Raw genomic sequence first — 24,123 nt, 5'->3', positions numbered from 1 at the left:
TTTTAATAGATATTTAAGTGACCCAGCACACTTTATTGAAGAATAACATTGTCCCCACTGCTCTATAATTTCGAAACGTCGAGTGTTCGTATGTAAGTGGTTCTGTTCTATTTTTCTGATATCTATCCTTATCTATCCTTGTGCCAGCATCACACTATTGTAATTAATATAGTTTTAGAATCATCTTCTAATTTTGAATTAGAAGATGATTCCCCTCGAAAAAGAGAGAGAGAGAGCAAGAGGGAGAGTGAGAAAGAGAGAGAGAAAATTGCTGGGAATTTTATTAAGATGGCCTGGAATCTGTAGGACCATATTTACATCTTTAATGAATCTTCCAGTTCAAGAACTTGATATATTTCTCCATTAATTTACTTCTTTCCATTTTCCCAAAAATATTTCAGATATTTCTATACAGGGGTATTGAACATTGTTTGTTGCATTTATTCATATTTGATGTTTTTAATATGTTATAAGTGATACTATTTCTTAAATATTATTTTGAAATTGCTTGTTACTAGTGTATGGAAGTAAGTTTGATTTTTGTGTATTGACCTATTCAGCAAATTTTCTAAATTCACTTATTTATCCTAATAGTTTATCTGTAGATTATGTTGGATTTTCTGCATATATAATTATGCAACCTGCAAAAAATGGGGGATTTTATATCTTCATTTCTAATTATTTTATTTTCATTTTTCTTTTTCTCTTCTTGCATTGGCTAGCTCTAGTCAATGTTTAGTAATGGTGGCAGTGCGTACTCACCCAATTTCCAGTCTTAAGAAAAAAGCTTTCAATATTTCACCATTGAGTGTTAGGTTTACTGTAGATTTTCTTATATATACTTGTTATTAGATTAAGGAATTTTCATCCTAGTTGCTAAGATTTTAACATGCATGAATGTTGAATTTATCAAATAACCTTTCCTCTTTCTATTGAGATAATCATATAATGTTTCTCCTTTATTTTATTAATGTGTGAGTTATAGCAATTGATTTTTGAATGTTAAACCAATCTTGCATTCTTGGAATAAGCCCACTTTGATTATGATATATTATCTTTTTCATGTATTGTCTAGATTGGTTTGTTAATGTTTTGTTTAGGATTTTTGCATTTGTGTTTATGAAGAGATTAGTCAGTAGTTTTCCTTTCTTGAAATGTCCTTATCAGGTTTTGGTATCATGATTATGCTGGCCTCATAAAACAACCTGAATAGTGATTCCCCCCTTTTTTTTCCCCCCCTTTTTATCACTATTCACTAAGAGTAGTTTTGTAATATCAGTGTTATTTCATCCTTAAATTCTCAGTAGAATTTACCAGCAAGGGACCTGGGGCTGAAGTGTTCTATGTGGGAATGTCTTTTTCCTCTGTTGCTTTTAATATACTTCCTTTGTATTTGGTACTTGGCACTTTTACTTGATGTGCTTAAGTGGATGTTCTTTATATTTTTCTTGCTTGGGGTTGAGAGAACTTCTGGGATATTTGACTTGATGGTTTTCATTAGTTTTTTAAAAAAATCAAAGGCGTCTAGCACAATGCTCTGTAATACCTGCTGAGTAAACAAAGAAGCATATTTATCAGTAAAGCAGCCTTATGGAGAAATGTAGAACCTAAAAATGACTGTGCCTCTCTGCCACAAAGTAATTAATGCACAGAAAGTGCTTCTAACAGTGCCTGGCATGGAGGAGGTGCTGCATACATTTCATGACTATTGTTATTGCTTTTGTTGTGGTATTCTCTTCTCTGCCATATTAATATGTTCCTTTTTAATGATAGAGGAAATCTGAAATCCCTTGGTATTAAGTGAACAAAAGGCCAAGGCACACTGTAAACTATCATGATCAACACTTAAAACCAAGATCAAATTCATAAACCATGCATTTGATAAACTGAGCTTCGAATCCAAGGTTTATATTTTCTCTCTTTTTTTGTTTTTTGAAAGAGTTAATTAACCTGTCACTTTTCCAGTGGTTTCTCTCACTTGTGGCTGTGGCATTAAATTACTTTTGAGTTCTCCCAAGTGACAAATTAGCCATCTAGCTTGAGGTAGTGGATAATTATCTAGTGGATAATTGTGTCTCTTACTAACACCCTTGGAGATTGTTTTAGAATTAAGTAATTTTGTCTTACAAGAATGGACATGTTTTTGTTCAGAATTAGAGAGCATATTTTTCAGTGATATAAATAGTAGTATTAGCATTGACCGCAACAGAAATTTAGACCTTTGTTTTAAGGATGTTAAGTACATAAAATCCTATAAATAGAAGTTAGATGATGTTATTGAAACTGTTAAATTGAAATTAAAGAATTATTGTCATTTTAGAAAATATTTGGTATCGTGATTATGTTTTTTAAAGATTTCTTATTTTCTTTAGACCCATACTGAAATACTTATGAATTGATGAAATATGTACCTTGTTGAATAAATAAATGAATGCACTTTGCTTAATCATGATTATTGGTTTTTAGTGATCTTTTGAGGAAGTTATTCAGAAATTGAGGAGATTATTCGGAAAAGATAGACATGTAGAGGCCAAGAGATTGCATAGGTCATGAGTAGCATTTTATTATGAAAAAGGGGATATTGTTAGTATGAAGAAGTATGAGTAATTCAAAGGATTGTATGAGTAATTGTTCCAAACTGCCAAATATTAGCTTACCAGCAATAATTCAAATTGTATAAGCCGTAGGTGGGCCAGGAAATTTGAATTCTCAACAAACACTTCAAGAGACTCATGCAGTTGTCCTGGAAGTAGATTCAGGCCTTATGCTGTAAAAGGAGGGAAGACAGAAATAAACTAGGAGGTTGGGATTAACATATACACACTACTATATACAAAATAATCAGCAAGGACCTACTGTATAGCACAGGGAACTCCACTGAATACTCTGTAATAACCTATATGGGAAAAGAATCTGAAAAAGAATAGATATATGTATCTGTATGACTAAATCACTTTGCTGTACACCTAAAACTAAGACAATATTGTAAATCAACTATATTCCAATATAAAATAAAAATTAAAAACAAAGAAAGAAAAACATAAAAGCTAAAAAAAAGGGAAGACTTGGGACTTCTGTGGTGGTCCAGTGGCTAAAACTCCGCGCTCCTAATACAGGGGGCCTGGGTTTGATCCCTGGTCAGGGAACTAAATTCCACATGCTGCAGCTAGGAGTTCACATGCTGCAACTAAAGATCCCTCAGGCCGCAACAAAGATCCCAAGTGCTGCCACCAAGATCCAAAGCAGCCAAATAAATAAATAAATAAAATTTTTTAAAAGCTGTAAAAAAATCTGATGAAGAGAATAGATCAAGCTGCATGATCCTTAAAAAAAATAACGGGAAGAATACAAAAAAAAGGAGGGAAGACAGAAAAGATGGAGACAGACATAGATTGGGAGAGTTTGTAGTGGGAAGATAAAGGAATGTGATCATATTGCTTCTGTCTGTTTAATAAAATATGAGATCATTTGGCTCAGTGTAGTGGGGTAGGGATTTTGGAGCTTTCAGAGAGAAGGGAAGGTATGGAATACGCAAGATGCAGAGGGTGTGAAGCATAAGGAAATTGTGTGTGCTATGGAAATAGAATAGACTTACAGGCAGATTTAAGAGACACTGAAGAAGAAAAGGCACTTGGTTGGACGTTAGATGGTAGGTGTCCCAGTGTGGTGTGGTAATGAACACCCACTGCAGGAAGAGTGACCAGATTACTCTCTCCCTTGAGTTGCCTTGGATGGTTCTGGTCCCTATACCACGGTCCATTTCTATACGACCCGACTCTCTGGGTGGTTGTGAAATTACTGCTTCCATTGTTATTATTTATATACTTAAAATAAATAAACTTAGAGGCAAGGGAGGCCAGGTTAAAACATTAACCTGGGAGTAAAACATTCCAGCTCTTACTCCCCAAAGTATGCAGCTCTTCAATAAGCGAGAGTCCCTTGAGATGATCCAAGTGGACTCCTTCTATGTGGAGTGAAAAGAAATTGTCTTTCACACGCTGAAAACGGAAGTTTTCTCTTTTCTTAGGTGTCTACTTCAGACTCCTGACATGGCTGTGTGCTCTGCCCTCCTGCTCTGAGCCCAGTTCATCTGTACAGCCTCTGCCTTCAGCCGTAACTGAAAATAATTTATTACAAAACATAATTTGGGTTATAATAACTCTGTAACAAGTATAAAAATAAAATCTGATTGTAACTATAAGCAGACTCATCAAAAAAAGTAGAAAAAATTGCTTTGGGCTAATATTTGAAAGACCTCTCTGGACTATGTTTTGTACAATTGTAGCATAAGATGATAGAGCAACTTATATTTCAGCAGGTCAGTACTAATAAAATGGTTTACCCAAAGCCAGATTTTTTCATTTCATTATCCGTCTGGTTCATGTTCTTTACTAGTATTAAATATATTGTTCCCAGGCATCCTTCAGCCTGTAGCTTCTTCACTACCTTTCCTCAAGTCTGTGCCAGATACACAGCAAAGTTAAAAGAAAAGTTACTATGAATTTAGGGGTTTTGTTAATTGCTCACTGCAGAGATTGTCTTCCCCTGGATCACGTGGCTTTTCCTCATTCCTCCCTCCATTTTCATAGCGCGCTTTTCTCATTAAGGTCAATGTGTTTTGCCTTCTCAGAATGTCAGGTTCACCCAAGTGAAAAAGGAATGGTTTAGTGTTGTTTGCCTTTTGGAGCTTTCACTACCTCCCTCTGCTACCTACCCTAAGATGAGCAAAAAGAGATTATGATGCTATGAATATAAAGAGTTCTTGCTCACTACTTGTGGAAAACAATTCCAGGTCCTCCTTCTTTCAAAGTAGCTTATTTTCTTCATCTTTTAAAATTTAATTGTGGCCACACTTTGTACTTGAATCTTATACTGTAATTTTTAATGCTAACCATTTGTAGAATCCCCTACCAAATAAATGGTAAATGTAGCATTCCAGTATATTCCTTCTCCTCTCTCCTAATCTAACTCTGTAGTTCTTTGAAGAAATTCATTTTATAAATTACCTCAGTAGTAGCCAGATCTCATAGGGATTTTTTTAAAGCATTAGGATTGGTTTAGTTTTCTTACTTGTTCCTATGATTCTGATGACATGGGAACAGTTATATGTTCTTTGCCTGGAAGAGTCAGGGAAAATAGAGGGTTTTTCTAGCAATGTTTTTTTTTTTTGCGGTACGCGGGCCTCTCACTGTTGTGGCCTCTCCCGTCGCTGAGCACAGGCTCCGGACGCGCAGGCCCAGCGGCCATGGCTCACGGGCCCAGCCGCTCTGCGGCATGTGGGATCTTCCGGGATCGGGGTACGAACCCGTGTCCCCTGCATCGGCAGGCGGACTCCCAACCACTGCACCACCAGGGAAGCCCTCTAGCAGTGATTTTTAAACTACTAGATGTAGTATATATAAGTACTTTCAAAATCCTCTTTTTTTGTCTTTTTAAAGTAGTTAAATGTGCCCTAGGTTTACTGCTGAGTAAGGTTGTAGTAAGGAAACTTTGTAGTAAGGTTGAAAAATCTGAAACACATTTTCATCCTAGCTGTTCCTTTAGTTGGCTCATTGTCTGAATGCTATCTCATCCTGCAGTTTCCAGAGGATGGAATGAAAATTTGCTTCCTAGGTGAGCCTGTGGCTTAGGCCCATTTAAGTTCTCGTATTTGATTATCATTATATTTAATGATAGAGAATGCTTAAACACACTATCAATCATTTTGGAAACATTATATAGTATTATTTATTTGGTACTGCCTGATATAGGTACCAAAGTGATTATCATTTATTATGTTAGGAATCATGAAAAATGACAGATAATCCTTTACAGTAATCATGAAATAAGCAGTACTGTATGAAAAAAGAAAAAGAAAAAGGAAGAGAAGCTTAATAACTGGCACCTTTTTTCTCTCCCATTTGCTCTTTCACACAGGTACAACTTGGCCAAGTGGAAATCAAATGCCCTATCACAGAATGTTTTGAATTCTTGGAAGAAACAACGGTTATCTATAACTTAACGCATGAAGACTCCATCAAATACAAGTATTTCTTGGAACTTGGCCGTATTGATTCCAGCACCAAGCCATGTCCTCAGTGCAAGCACTTTACAACCTTCAAGAAAAAAGGACATATTCCCACTCCTTCCAGATCAGAAAGCAAATACAAAGTAAGCATGTTCACCAGAGTTGTGGGTTAGATGGCACATGGTGGGAACAGCCAAATTAGGCCAACTTGTGGTAGGCATTAAGTGGGCTTCCTTCCCTTATCGAGTCCAAGGTGGGTATACAATGGCTATGATTCTGAAAATGTATGGTTTGGGGATGCTATGACTATCATCGTTAGAGCACTATTGAGGATTTAATTAAACTTCTTTGGCTTTAACCTGTGTAAAATTCACTAATTGAAAGACTAATCTTTAAAGTAATTATCATTGCTATTACTAAATATTAAATAAATACTAAGTCTTTTAAAAAATTTTAGTACAAGCTTAAATTTTTCAGTGAACCCAATGTGAGTCCTCCCCCGGTTCTGTCTATAATAAGTGAAAATAGTATAATATGCTATTTATTCAGCAAATACAAAATGCCAGTATATGCTAGGCAGCGTGCTAAGTTTTGGGGATACAGTGGCAAATGTGACACAGTCCTTGCTCATAAAAATGTCTAATGAAGGTGAGAGAGACATATGTTCTAAAATGACAGTTCAATATGAGTAGTCAAAAAACAAAAACGTGAAACCCAATACACTTGTGCTTTGAGAACACTGACCGAGGAGGGGGGCTAGCGTGTCAGGAAAGGCTTCATGGAGAAGATGCAGTTCTCCAGGCAGATAAACAGTGGAGAGCATTTCAGAGCAAGGTCAGACCTGGAGGCTGGAGGCTGAGGCAGGCGTGTTGGAAATGAGTGCTTGATAGAGCTAGGGAGAGAGAGTAGCGGGGAGGCAGCTGGTCAGGTATTTAAGAGCAGATCATGTTGAGTCTTTTACACTGTGCTCAGGCTTGAGTTTAATTCTGTGGGCATTGCAGGAAGATCATTCTGGCAGCATATAGAGGATGTCAGAGGAGGGCAAGACTGAAGGCATGGAAACCACGGCAACAACTGTGGGAGCAAATCCTTGATTCACAGCCCTAACTGTACATTAGAATCACCTGGCGAGCTTTTAGACACACCAGTGTCTGGTCTCCAGCCCACAACCCTCTCGCCCCAGAACAACTGTCCTGCAAATAGCTGAACCTCACCAGGTGACTCTAATATGTAGCAGAATTGGGAACCTTTGCAGTAAATGAAGCAGAAATCAGCACAAACTAGATGTTACTGATCATGAAGCAATTGAAATCGTTGGTAATAGGTGAGGGATGAAAAATCTCAACCTAAAGTGAAACTATTAAGCAGCTCTCAAGAAAAATAAAGCTACTGCAGAATTTGGGGGTGGTTATTGTTGTGACTCTTATTTACTCTTACAGAAAAGATGATCTATAACGGAAGAGGGAAATTATCCATCCTCCTGTTCTATATTCTGCATAGTTCTACACAATTCCTGAAGCAATGATTTTTACTGTTTATATGTTTAGTTTAATGTTTATGTAGCATTTTCATCCTTAAACTCCAGGTTCTCACATTAGTATTAACTACCTGATTCACATGCCCATGCCTGTCTGGGTATTATGAGTAAAGGGAGCGCAGGCATGGATACTCCAGCAAAGCCCCTGTGATATTCCTGATTACACTGTAGCGCCCTAAACTGAGACTAATACCATCATTCTTTGGGGCTAAGCCATGGATATTTTTTAGGTTTGCTATATTTTTTAAAATTCAGTTTTCCCAATAACAGAACCCACTTCCAAATTGGTATAGTTTGTCGTAACTTTAAGAGCAGTGAGTTCAATTACTTGAAGAAAATAAATTGAGTCATAAGGCAACAGAAATAGAAAAAAAGTTTACTGCTAATGTGTAACATGTCTGAGCAGTTTAAACTCTCTTCATAATACTGCTTAGAGCCTAAATTGTATCTATTAATAAAACCCTTGTAATGGATATTTCAGTATTATTCTTTGTGAGTCGAGTTACAATGTCCTGATCCGAGGTGTCATTCTTTGAGCATTTATTACGGTTTCTGCTGTCAATTCAGAAGCACTTAACATACAAGGTTAAAATTGCTTGAAAATATTATAGCTATTTTATAGGAGGAAATACCTTTGAGTATATCACATATGACATTTGAGATGTAAAATATCATGTTTGGGTACTTCATTTGAGTAGGTTTTTGTAAATTTTTTGTACACTGCAGGTGGAAGAGGGATACGCAGAATATATCAACAAGCAGTAACAAGACCTTTTAGGTGCCAGTTTAACCTTCTAGGTAAACTTATCCCTCACTCAACATCTTCTGGCAAAAATTTAGTAAATAGAGCTTTTCGTTACGTTCTGAATGCAATAAAACTCTTACTATGTGAAATAGTACAAGCATATTCCCGAATTGAGAAATTTACATTGAGACAACCTTGCCTTTGGTCAAATCCAGTCTTTTTCATTCATAACATTTGCCTTCTCATCCCTGCAACTCATGAAGCCAAAAAGTTTTACCACTCCATTTCTACAAGATTGATTTGTTTCCATTTAGAAATCTAATTTCTAACCTGAACAGTTCCTACACTTTATTAATGCAGCTCCAAATGAATGTTAATACAGAGAACAAGTTAGCATCGAGAAATTAAAAATGTTGAAGTTATGGTTGTAATGGTCCTCAGGTGATGCCTGGAGACAGACACATCACCAGCACCTGAAGGTTTTCTCCATGGCAATTATCAGCTAAGATTTTATGGTGTATTCGTGTGGTTATTTGCTTAAAGTCTCTCCCACTGGTCTCTAGGAGACCAGGTCCAGACTTGCTTACTGCTGATAACCTGTGTCAAGCACTTTGGTAGAGTATTCTCTCAAAATATATGTCTTGAGGGAACGAATAAATGGGCCAATGCATAATAAATGTGGGTGGAATATGCTGAGAGCACAGGAGAAGAAAAGACAGGAGAGATTGGGAAGGCTTCAGTAAAGAGCAAACACATTAAACTAAGCCTTGAAATGTTGAATTTGCTATGCTAGAAAAGGTGGGTCAGAGCACAGGCTTCAAACCAAATTTAAATTCTCATCCTGCCGTATGCTAGCTCTGTAACTCTGAGTACAGTTTCTGCATCTTTTACTGGTGGTAGTAATAATACCTGTCATAAGAGTGTAATAAGGATTAAACAAGTTCACACATATAAAGTGCTTAGCACCATGTCTGATATATCCTAAGTGCTCAACACATGCTAGAAATTATTATGCTTATTATCACTATCAGGCAAAGGCAGCAGAATGAACAACCCTGGGTTATTAGGGAAGGGACTGAGGAGTCAAAAAGAATAGAGGTGGAATAAAAGATGGGGTGACTGATGGATGGTCAGAGTAAAGGGGGGTGAAACAGACTGTGTCTTGAGAAAGAGGAGCAGGTTTGGGGAGTAGAAAACTAATCATTTGAAATGTGGGATAAAGTTAATTTTGAAGACCCTTTGGGGCATCAAAGAGATATCCAAGAAGCATGGATCTAACGCTAGGAGTGATCTGATGGAAAGCATTAATATTTGAGGAGGGGAGGAGGTCCCTGAATTCACAGAAATTAGAAATATATGTTTTGGGAGGTGGGAAAAGTTACAGTTTCTCACGGGAGAGAGAAGAGGATTGCAGATACTTAAATGTACTTATTTTACTCCTAGGAGTTCTACTGAGGTAGGGGCAGTTCTGGGTTTCCTTCTTATTTCCAAGTGTAGACCAAGAAACGATCCCCCTTTTCATATTGATTTGGAGTAAGTTGAAGGGCATGCATAAATCAACACAGGGAACATGTTGGAGAAAATCCTCTTTATGGTTTCCTTGAGGCAAAACTAATAATAATCCCCGCTCTTCTCCCACAACTATTAAGCAGAACCTTGATAATTCACAAAACAGTGCTTTGACTCATCATAAGGTGAAAAAAGCCAATAAAATGTCCTGAGGAAACTCCATGTTCTTACCTTGTATATTATGCATTACTTTTTCTCTCTTGTAATCATACATTTTCTGGGTTGAAATCACAGTTTATATTATAAAACTGCACAAATACATTATTTCCTCAGGCGGAAAAGAACTTTTCTAAGGTCTTTAAGAGTATAATCAAGTCAGTGGGTTTGTTGTTCCTAATTGGTGTACTTTAAAATATGCTTAAGTGAAAGGCTGGAATTCTAGTAATACCCAGCTTACCTCTTCCTTTGTCAGTTATTCAAACCTCGATGACCTGTCCTGAACTCCAGAAAGATACCTCTTTGGACTGCTTCCCCGACTCCCTTACCATCTCAGTCTCTGTTTGGGTTCAACCAAGGGTTGGCATTGGCAGGGAGGATGGAAAGGAGAATAGTTGATGCATTACTTCCTTACTCCCTTCCTAATTCAGTGCCAAAGCTCTGGCAGTAGCTATGTCCCTCATGACTGTGGCTTCCCCCTAGGTAGTCCCCCACCCCCCATGTTTCTAATTCTCACTAGGCTCCAGAAAATTCTTTCTTCCCTTATCTCTTTGGCCCTAGGGATGGCAATGGTTTCCCACTGTTTCTGCTTCTGGGGGCCTGCCTGTCCTTTGTTTATTCAAATCCCAGCTGTACCTCTTCAGTTGTACTTCCAATGAGCAATTTTCATTTATATAGAAATAGATAAAAAATAAATGAATAAAATGTGCCTAAGCTTCCTTCTTGTAAACATGATTTGAGGAATTTTTTCCATCTATAAAAGTGTTTAAAGCTTTCGCATGAAAGTGTAGTTAGCATGCTGCTCTGCTCTTCTGTTTTCCCTCGACACCATCACTTCAGGTTGACAGTGTTTACACATTGGGAGTCAGATTGTGCCTCAGCCTGGCAAGATCAGTTTAGCTTACGACACACACTGAATTCTCTTGGCAGTAACGCATCATTGATGTCAGGAGCCGATAGAAAACAAGTGTAGTTTCTTAAATGATTGTTGCGAGCATAAATTTGTGAGGGAGATAAAGATAAAAGTCCTCTAGCCCAGTTTAAAGAAGCCATTTTGTGGGGGAGGGATAAATTAGGTTGGGATTAACATATACACACTACTACCGTATAGCACAGGGAGCTCTACTCAATATTCTGTAATAACCTAAGTGGGAAAAGAATCTGAAAAAGAATAGATATATGCATATGTATGACTAAATCACTTTGCTGTACACCTGAAACTAACACAACATTGTAAATCAACTATACTCCAATATAAAGTAAAAATTAAAAAAAAAATAAAGAAGCCATCTTAAACAAAGGGTGTGTTATATATGTTTCCACTAAACAAATGTATAGCGCTCAGCTATGATGCAAGCCTACTAAGTTTTATTAGGATGTGTTTCTCCCTGTAGTTACTAATGAGATGCTTTGCTAAAGTTGTTCTTTGTTTCCTGTCTTGATGCATAAGTTAGCCGTAATATTTTATAGAGTCTTTACTTGTACTTGGAACTTCTAGCAACAAAAGCCAAATATTGGAATTCATTTGAAACTTTAGCCTTCATCTGACCTTAAAAGAGAAAAAACTACAATAATTGTAATAATAGAGGCTCATGGCTACCATAAATTGACCAGCCATGGGATTGAGAACTGTTTGTCTTTTTCACTTCATCACATCATCCCTTGTATCTTCAGCACAAGAGACAAGTGAAGAATCATTTCTCTTTGACAACCTGCTGAATAGTGGGTAAAAGTAAGCCAAGCCTTGCGCCCATTATAAAGGGATCTGGAAGATGTTAGGACTGTGCATTTCTCACCTAGTTTACTCTGTATTTCTACTTTTCCATATCTGCCATCTCAGAACTGTAAGGGAACCCCATGCATTAGTCTATATGCCTACACCAGGTGACCATTCAGACACTGAACACTTCCATTGTTAGGGAACTTGCTACTTATAGAATCATTCCCTTCCATTTTGAAAGATTCATTGTTACATTCAGGCTGAGATCTCTTTCTCCTGCTTCACCTATTGGCTACAGAGAATACTCCCATTTTCTCACGTACACTCTGTACTTAGCCCTCTTGCTTCTTTCCGTGGGTATCTCTGTGAGATGTTAGCCTTTTGTGTTGTGTTCAGAATAGGGTGTCCTTTTGAAAACCGGATGATGCCATCCTGCTCTGGCTAGTGAATTTGGTTATGCAAATCAGAGCAGAATCTTCCAGTACACTTTATATTCATCTATGAAGAGGTGGAAGAAATAGACTCAGATATTCCTCTGGGCCTTGCTCTCTAGGTTTAGAGGAAGAGTCTATAAATGCTTAAAGATGATTCCTGGCAATACAAGCAAGATGGGTTAGTATGGAACAGTGATTCTCAAATTAGGAAGAGAGGAAGGACTCTTTTCAAAGAACAAAACCCCCATTCCCAAGTTCCTATATACTGCCCTAGAAAAGCATGCCTCTCCGTTGAAAATAGAAGCTAGTATTGAAGTGAATGTATTGTGCAATAAGTAGTGTGTTACACATGTCAAAGGAGCCTGGAAACCGTAAGAGGGATGTCGGTAAAGTTATTTAGATGAATAAACACTATCTCCATTTAGGTTATCTTGTCATGAGTTACTATGCATTCTTGTCCTTATTTGGTCCCCAACCTTTAGGAAAGTTTCCCTTTCATTTTCCAGTTTAGTTTAAGCTATGCTGTGAGAAATTAAGGGAAGGCTCACTTGACCACTTTTGGACTATGTTTAGGGAGCAGTGCCTCATGAAGCCCATGTGTTATTGGCACTACATTCAGGGAGAGGTTCCCAAGTAGGAGGTAAAATCTTAGGGAATAAAATCAAGGCAAGAAGTCAAGTCATCTTTCCCACTTGGAGAACCTTCCGCCACTGCCACTCTTGCTCTAGGATTTGATCTTATAAGGGAGCAGATCGTGCTTCCTTGAAAATATTTGAAGTCACGCATAAGAGACTTCTTTTCTCCTGTCTGTAACACCCAGCACTTCCTCACAATATTCTTCTCTTCAAGAAAACCTCCTTAAGTTGTTACAAAACTTTTTATAACTACAAGATGTCGTGATTATTTACATGTATATTGATCAGTTTCTTTAGGACATACTAGTCAGACAGCCACAAGTTCTATATGGTTCGTATAAGAAGTTTCTGGACCACAGCGTGTTTTGAAAGACACATCAGGAGTATAGGAACCTTAATGTAAGGCTAATTGGACCCTGTTTTTGGGCACGTCTACAAGGCTCAGGGTTGACGCAGCTGAAGTGACACCTCTGTTCAGGCCCCACTGGAGCACTTACTATTTCCCCAGTGCACCGTGTGCTCTCAGGCCTCGATGGTGGCTCAGGCTGGACTCTGCCTGAAGTGTTATCCTGTCACTTGTCCCAGTGACATCCCACTTATCTTCCAAGCCCGTATTTTCTCTGACTTCTACTCTTTAGCCTTCCCTGAGGCACATTTCTCATGGCACCCTCTTGTCCAAGCGTCTACTCTAGCAGTTGTTACATGGTTTTATAGCTCTTGCGGTTTATTATATCTGTCTGCCTTCAGTAATTTTTTTGAGGACAGTATTTTCATTCTTTTCGATGTGCCTAAAATCAGTACACTCAGTATCTGTTACTTGAAGGTGCTCAATAAGTATCTGTTGAATGGTCAAATGATTTGATGAATGTTTCATTCTTGAGTATTTGTCTTAATCTGAATTTCTAATAAAGCAGATTCTTCTTGGAAAATCGAGTTAATTCATACTCGATTTTGTCGAGTATGTTGTCTAATATTTTGAGTTTGATAAGTAATGATTTTGTGATTTATTTAAAATAATTATGAATATAGGAGTGTATAGTATTTAGACAAGAAAAGACTTATTTGGGGTGCTCTTTGGTTTTGAAGTCTGTTTTTGTTATGTGGGTTATTTCTTTATTGGCATGATGAACTGTCAAGAGAAAATACCATTTGCTTCGGGCAAGTGGGTTGGTTTAATTTGTCATCTGAGTGTCACTGTAGCCCAGAATTCTAGAAAAACTAAGGGAATTCAGAAGTAAAAAAAATGTAATATGAGGTTCTTTTATTGTTCATGGATTATAGAACAAGTTAGTCAAGATTCCTAACTCTGATAACTTTATTTCTGAAACACTTGTAGCCTTGCCTCTTGTAGAAGAGTTTGCACATTAATCATGATGTTCAGTAAAATGTTATGTGGGTAAAATATTTAGTAAACATCATTTGGTAATCTAAGAAGCAATGATACCATCTCAGCCACTGGTCATAAATTAGACATGTTGGGTTTTCTTGGAATTTATGTAATGTTAGCCAATATGCAGTACTTGCTCTGTGCAAAGTAATTCATTTTACAAAGAACTTACTGAGTGCCTACCGTGTGCCACAAGTTCTGTGTTACTTAACTCAGGAAACAGAGTGAATGAGAAGCAGCCTTTGCCCTCAGTGAACCTGTAGGCTGTTAGGGAGATTAGATAGCTACGTGTAATGTAAGTTCTGCAAGATACTGAATCTGGTTGGGAGAAATAGGGAAGACATCTTGGAGCAAGTAGCATTTCATCTGGTTAAGATTTCAATAGACAGATTGTGTTCATTGGACCTTCTCCAGTTACAAGAAGCAGAGCTTTGCTGTCTTTCAAGCCCCCTCACTTAATGCGTTTTACTATGAGGTTGCACGGGAAGTAGTAGGAAGGGCAAGAAAGCAGTCCCAGCTGCCACCCAGGTGGGCCTCGTGGAGAACCAGACACTAGCTCTGAGGACATGAGAGCCCCTCTGTTGTGTTACTAGAAGTGAAAATGACTGCTGTTCCCTTCTCCAGTGATCTGCACTGTGTTCACTTAGCTTTTCTCTGTCTTTGCCTCTGCAGCCAAGGTAGAGTGCACGTGTATCCCTTTTTCATTCCTCAAGAGAGAAAATCTGTCTTGGCTAATCTCTGTTCAACAAGGAACATGCTCTGCCCAAAGCTCCTGCCAGCCACCTCGTAGGCTTCTTGCCCACAAGTAGATCCCTGCTTTTAGCCTGGGGACTCATCCCTGGTGTAATCAGTTGTGGCCAGTGCTGTGGGGTCACGTGATACAGAGCAATGCTCTCAGACTTTAACATGGGGACGAAAATGCAGGCTCTGGTTCAGTAGGTCGGGGGCGTGACATGAATTCTTTGTCTCCAACAAGCTTCCAGGTGTTGCCGATGCTGCCGCTTCCCCAACTACACTTTGAGTAGCCAGCGTAGAGTGTGGTGACCGCTGTGTGAACATAATGACTCAGGAGGCAGGCACTCTGTGTGGGAGGGCTGTGGCTGTGAGATGGCATTTCATGTGGAGGAAGATGCAGTGTTCATGTCTACAATTTTGAATATGGTTACGGTTGGAATGAATAAGGCATCTTCAAACCAAAAAGTCAGTATTTAAACAATTCAGGTACAGTCTTTGAATAACAAGGTGGTTGGGATTGGTGATTAGTCCTTGTATTATTTTAATCCAAAGCAAGGCAGTAGTTATTTTAATGTTTTCAGTGAGACAGTAAGCAGGCGAGTCTGAATTTAAATTATTTATCTTCACTTGAGAGCTTGCTGCAAAACTCCTTTCATAGTTTGCAACCAAGTCTGTGTTGTCTGTGAGGATCGGCAGTGAAACTTAGTTGTTTATTATGTGAAGTTGGGAGCCAGAGTCCCTGGGAAGGACACTAAGTATTAGATTCCTTATCATTCTTAGGAGAACCTACATTTCTAATTGTCTTCATTAGAGATCCATAGATAGTTCAGCACTTGGTCACAGAGATCCTTGAACCATTATAATGTCTGACATCCTTTGAGTTAATCCCAGTTTCAAAGCCCCCATTACAGTCATTCTTCTACTATTCATTTCATAAGTATAATCTAAGACTGACTGATTAAAAACCAAAGAGGTTTGTTTTTTTTTAATTTAACAGTGCTAGAGTTCAGTAATTTAGAATTATGTATAATGTCTAATAGAAGAGAACTGAATTAAATATTCCAGCCCTTCTGACGTAGTGGCAGAAGCAGGAGGAAAAGTGAGTCTTTTCGACTTCCTCGTTTCATTCATTACATTCAAAAATTACATTCATGTAGGCCCCCATGTAATATTCACATGTATTCTTCATTGTTTTAAGTGATCTTTTTACATTGTTTTATTATCTGGAGTTTACCCATTTCGACTCATTCTTCTTACTTTAAAAATAACTTATTTTGGGCTTCCCTGGTGGCGCAGTGGTTGAGAGTCCGCCTGCCGATGCAGTGGACACAGGTTCGAGCCCTGGTCTGGGAAGATCCCACATGCCGCGGAGCAACTAGGCCCGTGAGCCACAACTACTGAGCCTGCGCGTCTGGAGCCTGTGCTCCACAACAAGAGAGGCCACGATAGTGAGAGGCCCGCGCATCGCGATGAAGAGGGGCCCCCGCTTGCCGCAACTAGAGAAAGCCCTCGCACAGAAACGAAGACCCAACACAGCCAAAAATAAATAAAGAATTAAAAAATAATAATAACTTATTTTAACTTTAATGATCAGAAAAGGCAAAAATGGCTATTTTAAATGACTAAATAGTATCATCCTTTAAAAAAAAAACAGGGTCTCCTAATTTATGGGAGTAAAATCTTGAAAGGGATTTTCAAAATTCACCTTATGTTGATAATCATATAGAATTCTGATTTACTGAATAGATTAACCACATGACCTTCTTTGACTTTTACACTTTGGTTTTCAGTCATCAAAGCAAGAATGCTGTTTAGTATGAGGAATTGTTTTGGCACAATGAAAACGATGCTGGCCTTGAAGTCAGACAACTTTACTTGCTATGTTTCTTTGGGCAAGTTATTTAATCTCTGTGAGCATTAGTTTCCTCATCTGTAAACTTATGATGTTCATATCGACTTTACGGCATTATTTTGTTGATAAAGATAAATTATGCATGTTATACAGCCGTATAAACGTTACCATATAACAGCATTTTAATAAATAAGCATGAAGATTTTTAGAATTTTATGACAAAATACTGTTTTGTTTTGCTATAAAGTAAAAGAGAAAGTATTTTTGTTACTCATATTTGCCTAGGAATAACATTATCTATTCTTGACATAGATGAATACTGCCATGCTTTGAGGTATAAACATAAAAGCTGATTGTAATTGCCACTCAGTTAATCTATAGATTGGAACCACCATTGTCAAAAAAGTGGTTTTCCAAAAAAGAAAGTAGTGATATTGTATACAGTTTACCAAAAGAGATTCTAACTAATCTTCAAAGTGTAGTCAGTAAATTCAGTCATGCTCAGTGAAGTAATTTGCAGGAGCACAGAGAATAGTCAGTTGTTTATAGTGAGACATTTTATTAACTCACTTTAATCAGACAGAACTGGGAAAGTCAAGTTATGCTCATATGTTTGTAGAGAGTGAGGACCAGAAATATGGTGAGAGAATGGGATGCCGCACTGTTATTCAAAATACAGGAAGTCAGATAAAGTGTCTTTCATGTCAAGTGGAAGACAAATATTTTCAAAACATATACATGCACTTTTCACATACACCTCCACATAGTGAACTTACGAAGACATCTTCTGATGGTTTCCTAGGTACAGGCCACAGGACCACCATATGTATATATTTCTAATAAGATCCTTTATATTATTTTTATAATTAACCTCCCTTAGATTAATAGCAAACCATGGATATCCATTATCACAGCAAATGCTGGTATAGTAGTTTATTTGCCAGTGCATTTTTCATTTGATGAAGCATCTGTGGAGCTTTGATTTTATAAAAGTGAATGAAGCTGTTGGTAAGAAGAGCGATGGAAATGCCTGGAAAATTGGTTCAAGGGACAGGCGAGTTCAAGAGCAGAAGCCTGAGTGTGGATCTGGGGCATTGTGAGCCTTCAGATTTTACTCTGTGCTTCAATCTAGGGGGTTTTCTTAAGGCCAAATTGATTTCCAGAATATCCGAAGGGTTTAATTCTAGTGTGGTCTACAAACAGTCAAATCACCCATGCCAAAGCAATTCTTTCCTCCTTTAATAACAGAACAGTCATATCTTATTCTAGTTTCAGTTTTGTATAGGGGGAGGTATTTTAAATTTGGACCAATTATAGCCTTTTAGCTAATTTCCCTAAGCATCACCATTCTTATCTTTTTAAACAATTTAATATACCTACTAGTACTTAATATTACTTTTCCTTATGCAGATCCAGTGCCCCACTTGCCAATTCGTCTGGTGTTTTAAGTGCCACTCTCCTTGGCATGAAGGTGTTAACTGCAAGGAGTACAAAAAAGGAGACAAATTATTGCGTCACTGGGCCAGCGAAATTGAGCATGGGCAGAGGAACGCCCAGAAGTGTCCGAAGTGCAAGGTGAGACAAACTTCGGGAGGGAAGGAAACAAACACGTGCATCTGGCTATCACTGAACGATACTATTTACAATATTGAAGTGAAGTCTCTGTATAACTTTCTTAATGCAGAGGTGGAGAAAAAGAATATTTGCTGTTTCATTTTAGAAGAGTAATTATATTATATAACTAAAATGAAGATTTTTATATATAAACAATGTATATTCTTACATTACATTTCAGAATTTAAGGAGGCTACATATAAATATGGATCTTAAACTTCAAAATTCTAATTTACCATTTAAAAATGGAGATGTGTGTACAGGAAGAAGCTCATATGAAAATGATACAAAGTATTATTTCTAGTTTGCCAACATGGACTATAATCACTTCTCAATTAGGTAGGCTCTGAATCCTTGTAATCCTTTGGGATTTTTCCCCTCTGCCATTGCTTATCACTTTAGGATTACATTAAACTGGTCATTTCCCTTTTTGTAAATCTGGTGACGTAGAAGCTAAGAGCTAAAATCAGGACTTTATGAATCCCATTTTACTTTCATGCAAGTAATCAGGAGTTAGCAAACATTTGAGCAGAGACCTAGATGTTGAAAGTCAACCATGCAGACAGCCAGGGAATGATCTCCTATAGACAAATCAGCACGTAAATCCAGCCAGAAAACTTTGGATTTGACTCTTATAGGATAGGGGTCTGTTGAAGTTTGAAATTTTTTTTTTTTAAAGCTCACTTTAGAAAATTATATGTATGTAAATGCACATGTACACTCCACCATGTGTGGTTTCCATTTTGTGCCAAATTTATTTTTGATAATCTTGTCTAAACCAGGCCTAATTTTCTTTCAAGAATAATTTTGCAATTCCCTCCAGGATGCTTAGCACCAAGATAAATGAAATTTGAATTATCAGGAAAAATTTTTAAATTAATCATGTGAATGAAGCTTGAAGTAGTAGAAGTATATTCTGAAGCCTATAAATGAGAATAAATATAATGTACAGATTCACTACATCAAATTCACATACTAGTTTATATGTATAGTAAGTAAAGCATTGCCTGAAATAACATGTTATGTTCTTAGCAATTGGAACATGTTATGTTCTTAGCAATTGGAACATGTTATGTTCTTAGCAATTGGAAGAAATTTTTGAAATAGTTTGGATGGCCCGGCTGTCTTAAAAGTGACGTCTACAGATGTTTGAGTTAAAGCTTTCTTTGTTTTCCGTGTAGAAGGCAAATTCATTTACAATTATCCCTTTGATTTTTTTTTAAACATCTTTATTGAAGTATAATTGCTTTACAGTGGTGTTTTAGTAAGGCTGCTTCAGATCACTGCATCAATTGCTCCGTAGATTTTTATTTTTTACCCATTGAAGAACAATGGGAAGATGAGGCCTTTCCCCCTTTCTGTTGCCTTTCCAATTTACTCAGAGGTACTGCTCAGTTTCAAACTAAATAAAGGCCAGTAGGAATTCAGGAGCGCTGTTTAAGTCATTCTGCTTGACACTTTGTTCTTAAGTATACTTTATATCCCTCTGGAAAGCTGTGAAACAATTACCAGTCGGCCTGGCTCTAAGAATGAGTGCTAAATGAGGGCTACTGCAGCATTATATGTTAGGGATTTTCTGAATGAGTTGAGGTAATACATAAAAACATACGTTTGTTACTGTAATCCCTCAATCTAACATTAAATGAACTCAATGAACATTAAATGAACGATGTATTGAAAGAAAAAGCACCCAGCTGTAAGGAATTTACTGAATGCACTAACAGCTCCCACAGTTTTTACAAATATAGATAAACAGCTAAGAGGATGCATACATGCTGGTTCTCTTTTGAAATAATAGCTAAAAGGTTGGGGTTTGAAAATGAACTACCTTTTAAATAGCTGAAGGGGAAGGAGCCAAAGAACCCTGGAATGAGTTTACATGACTACCTTGTAGTGGAGAATCTACTTGCTGGTGAGATCCAGGTTCCATAAAATTTATGTCAGCTTAAGTCGTATTTTATGACTCGTTTTGAATACAGATAGTTTCAGGGCTTTTATAAGCATATGACTTTAAAGTTTTGCACTTTCTTAATTGTGATTTTTTTGTCATTGTTGTTGGACCATAAAATTATATTTTTGCCCATGAAGCCTCTCTAATACTAGAAATCCACAAGGAGATGTTATTCAGTGTATTAATATTTTATATTCCAAGGCTTTATTTTTATAAATAATCTTTTAAAATTTATAAATATGAAAAAGGAAGATGCTAGGAATTTATGAAAAAAATTTCACACAGTGCTTCCAGGTGAACAAAAGAATTATCATATATTTTCCTATGAATATATTTTCAATAATCAAATATGTTTAAAATTTTGTTGTGACCAAAGTATATTTATGTACCCTGCACAGGTATATTTGCTTAGATTGATTCATAATTTTAATAATTATTTTGATTTTGATTTTTTATTTTATTTTATTTTTTTGCGGTACGCGGGCCTCTCACTGTTGTGGCCTCTCCCGTTGCGGAGCACAGGCTCCGGACGCGCAGGCTCAGCGGCCATGGCTCACGGGCCCAGCCGCTCCGCGGCATGTGGGATCTTCCCGGACCGGGGCACGAACCCATGTCCCCTGCATCGGCAGGCGGACCCTCAACCGCTGCGCCACCAGGGAAGCCCTATTTTGATTTTTAAATGTTTGTTTTGTTCATAGAGGTCATATAACATATGATAGAAATTTGGAAAAGAGAGGGAAAGAATTCACCAGAATCCTGCCACTCCAATATACTCACTGTTAACATATTAGTGTCTCCTCGGTCTCTCCCCTATTTAAGTAGCTTTAAAAAAAATAGAATCGTAGTATGGGGATAATTTGATATGCTTTATTTTTCCATTGAACACGTCAAACCTTTCTTACGTTACTAAATACTTTTCGTAACATTTACTAACTAAGTAATATTTGCTTAAATATCCTTCTGCTGTTAGTTACCAAAGCTGGCTTTGTTGGTGTTCGGGGTTTTTTTAAAAATATCTATATATTATAAATAGTGTATTGATATTCATCTTGAATATGTATTTTTCCATATTTTGGACCCTTAAAAGCATATATTCCTGAAGACAGAATTACTAGGTTAAAGGATATCAGTGTTTTCAGTATTTGGTACATAGTGCCAATTTGCTTTCTAAAAAGACTGAAACAATTTATAATTCCACCAGAAAAATCTGAGAACCTATTTCTGTATGATCATTTCTTATTAGCAGTTCAAGTATTTTTAAATGCATATTTAATACTTTAAAAATATTTTGTTCTTATATTTTGAATTGTCTTGTTTGCTTTTAGATTGAGTACGAATTCATGTATTTGTGAGTTTGAAATGCCCCTTTTTGAATTATCTGTTCATATCCTTTGCCCACTTGTTTAGGTCAGGTTGGGGATATTTTTTATTATCAAACTATATGAGCTCTCTATTTTCTATTTGAAAATATTAATTCCTTTTCTGACATATTCTTTCCTATCTTTTATTACTTTCTTTTATATCAGTGATAATTTTTTTAAACTTAATTGGTTTATGTGTGTGCATTTTTTTAATTTTTAAAAATTTGTGTTTGACCAAATATATCATTCTTTTTATTTTTGGAAAGAAAGAACACATAAACACATACATATATATGATATGTGAATATATTTATATTTATATATCTTTTATAAATATTTTACTACTAAGCCTAAAAAGTTATCTATCATCCAGAAGCTTGATAAATGGTCTATTTTCTTTCTTTCTTTTTAGTATTTAATTTCTAAATATTTTAACTCTTTGATCTACCCATTACTTATTTTGATGTTTATTATGCATTGGATACATACACTAATTTTTTCCAAATTAATAGCATCTAATCTAAATGTGTCCCCCTACCCATTGATTTGTAATTTTTCTCTAAACATATGTTAAATTTATATAAGAGCTCTTTTCTGAGCTCCCTAATCTTGTAGCTGCTAATTTTTTAAAAAAACTTCTGTGCTTGTACTGGTGAGTGTTAAATGATTATGCTTTTGTAAAATTTTCCCATCCATACAAGGTTTGATAATCAATTCATTATTTCAATTAGTATTCCAAATAAACCAACTTTTCTTTCATTAGCTTATAATTATTATTTATCCTGTAATGAGTTTTTATCTTTATCTCAAGTGGAAAGATCAGTTTAATAGATGGTATAATATTATGAAGAGATTTGACTTATGCTGAGAAATCAAAATTATTATTTATAATTGAATTTTGGCAGATAATCAGACTATTAAAACATTTTTTCTCCCATATACAATCAAGATACTTATTCATAAGTGTGTTTTTTTTAATACTAGTGTAAAAATATACAAGCATTTATGGAAGTCATTTATTTATAGGACATTTTTATGAAAAATTAATAGTAGCATAGTAAGATCAACTTTTCTTAGCCATTTTTTTTGAGTCTCATTGCTTCCCTAATTCATAGTATTCTTCAGTCACTTGTGAGACACCAATTTTTATCTTAAAAATGTGTCTTCTATTTTGTATAAATTCTTAACCTACCAGAAATATATGCTAATTTTAAAATGTCTCTCTGGAAAATAGTTACCACAAGACTAAATCTAGTTCATGATAATTTTAAATTAAATTTAAAGCAAATAGCAGATTTAAATTTTGTTGGAGGTATTAGAATATTTGTTCAGTTTTATGCAAAAATTCATTTGAGACTTGTGTCTTATAACACAGATTAGACACTAAACTCTGAGTTAATAAGAAAAAAAATTGTCAAAGAAAGTGAAAAGTGAGATGCACACCTAAAAATTAACAAACATGAGATTATACAATACAAAACAAATAAGTAAGCAGTTGTAAGCAATTTCATTTGTATACTTTAGATTTAAATTGTTCATAAAAAATTTTGGAAACAGTATTAAGTGCAAATTTTTAAAAATATATATTATCATTTGAAAGCCTGAAATACTTAAACTATTCCAAAGTATACATTGATAGTTCTTTAAATGGTACAGTAATACCCCACTAACTAAATTAAAAGCAAAAAACAAAGAAATTATTTTATCATTTCCTTTTTTCCAGAAAATGGCGACCACCTATAATTTTATTGTTCAACGCATACTTTATAAAAAGTCTTTTTTTTTTTATTTGGCAGCACTGTGCGGCTTGCAGGATCTCAGTTCCCCAATCAGGGATTGAACCTTGGCCACAGCAGTGAAAGCCCATAATCCTAACCAGTAGGCCATCAGGGAACTCCCCGAAAGTCTTTTTATTATTTATTTTAGTTTATTAATAAATGTGTGTTAGGTCATAGCAAACCCCAGCTGGATGATTCTAAAGGCCTGAACGATTTTAGAAGAATTAGAAATCTCTAATATTATTGTCTAATATTATAATAAGCATCATTAAAGCTAAAAACAATCATGAACCTTCAGGAATGTAAATGAGAACTCTGTAAGAATGGTTAATGATCCAATCTTCTGATTGTTCCTCAAAAGGTTTAATACTAGGCAATTAGTGTTAGTTAACCAGGTTTTATCTTTTAGCTATATCATGTTTTTCTATTTAAAATGTTTTTTAAAATGGGGTTTTAACATTCAGAACTCGACAAAGGCCAGATTTCTGCCCTCTGAGTATATTTTTTTAACGTACGTACTTTCAAAACAGAGCTGGACACACCTTCAGGCCCTTTTACCCAATAATTTGAGGCGAGCCAGTTTAAAGCCAGCAGGAAGTTAAAGTTAAGAAACAATTTTATAAAAAAGGCAGTATAAAAAGA

General features: G+C 36.2%; 1 protein-coding gene across 1 annotated transcript in view; it reads left to right on the top strand.

Annotated features, from left to right (window-relative positions):
- RNF217 (ring finger protein 217) overlaps positions 1–24,123 on the top strand; it is a 193,937-nt gene that overhangs the window by 147,090 nt on the left and 22,724 nt on the right. Inside the window, 2 exon segments of the mRNA XM_024759018.1 lie at positions 5,917–6,150; positions 18,188–18,352. Of these exon segments, the coding sequence (XP_024614786.1) occupies positions 5,917–6,150; positions 18,188–18,352 (399 nt within the window).

Source organism: Neophocaena asiaeorientalis, unplaced genomic scaffold, assembly GCF_003031525.2.
Source record: "Neophocaena asiaeorientalis asiaeorientalis breed wild unplaced genomic scaffold, Neophocaena_asiaeorientalis_V1.1 scaffold5, whole genome shotgun sequence".
Lineage (NCBI taxonomy): Eukaryota > Metazoa > Chordata > Mammalia > Artiodactyla > Phocoenidae > Neophocaena > Neophocaena asiaeorientalis.
Note: the sequence above shows the minus strand (reverse complement) of the source record. Positions and strands in the feature narration are given on the sequence as shown.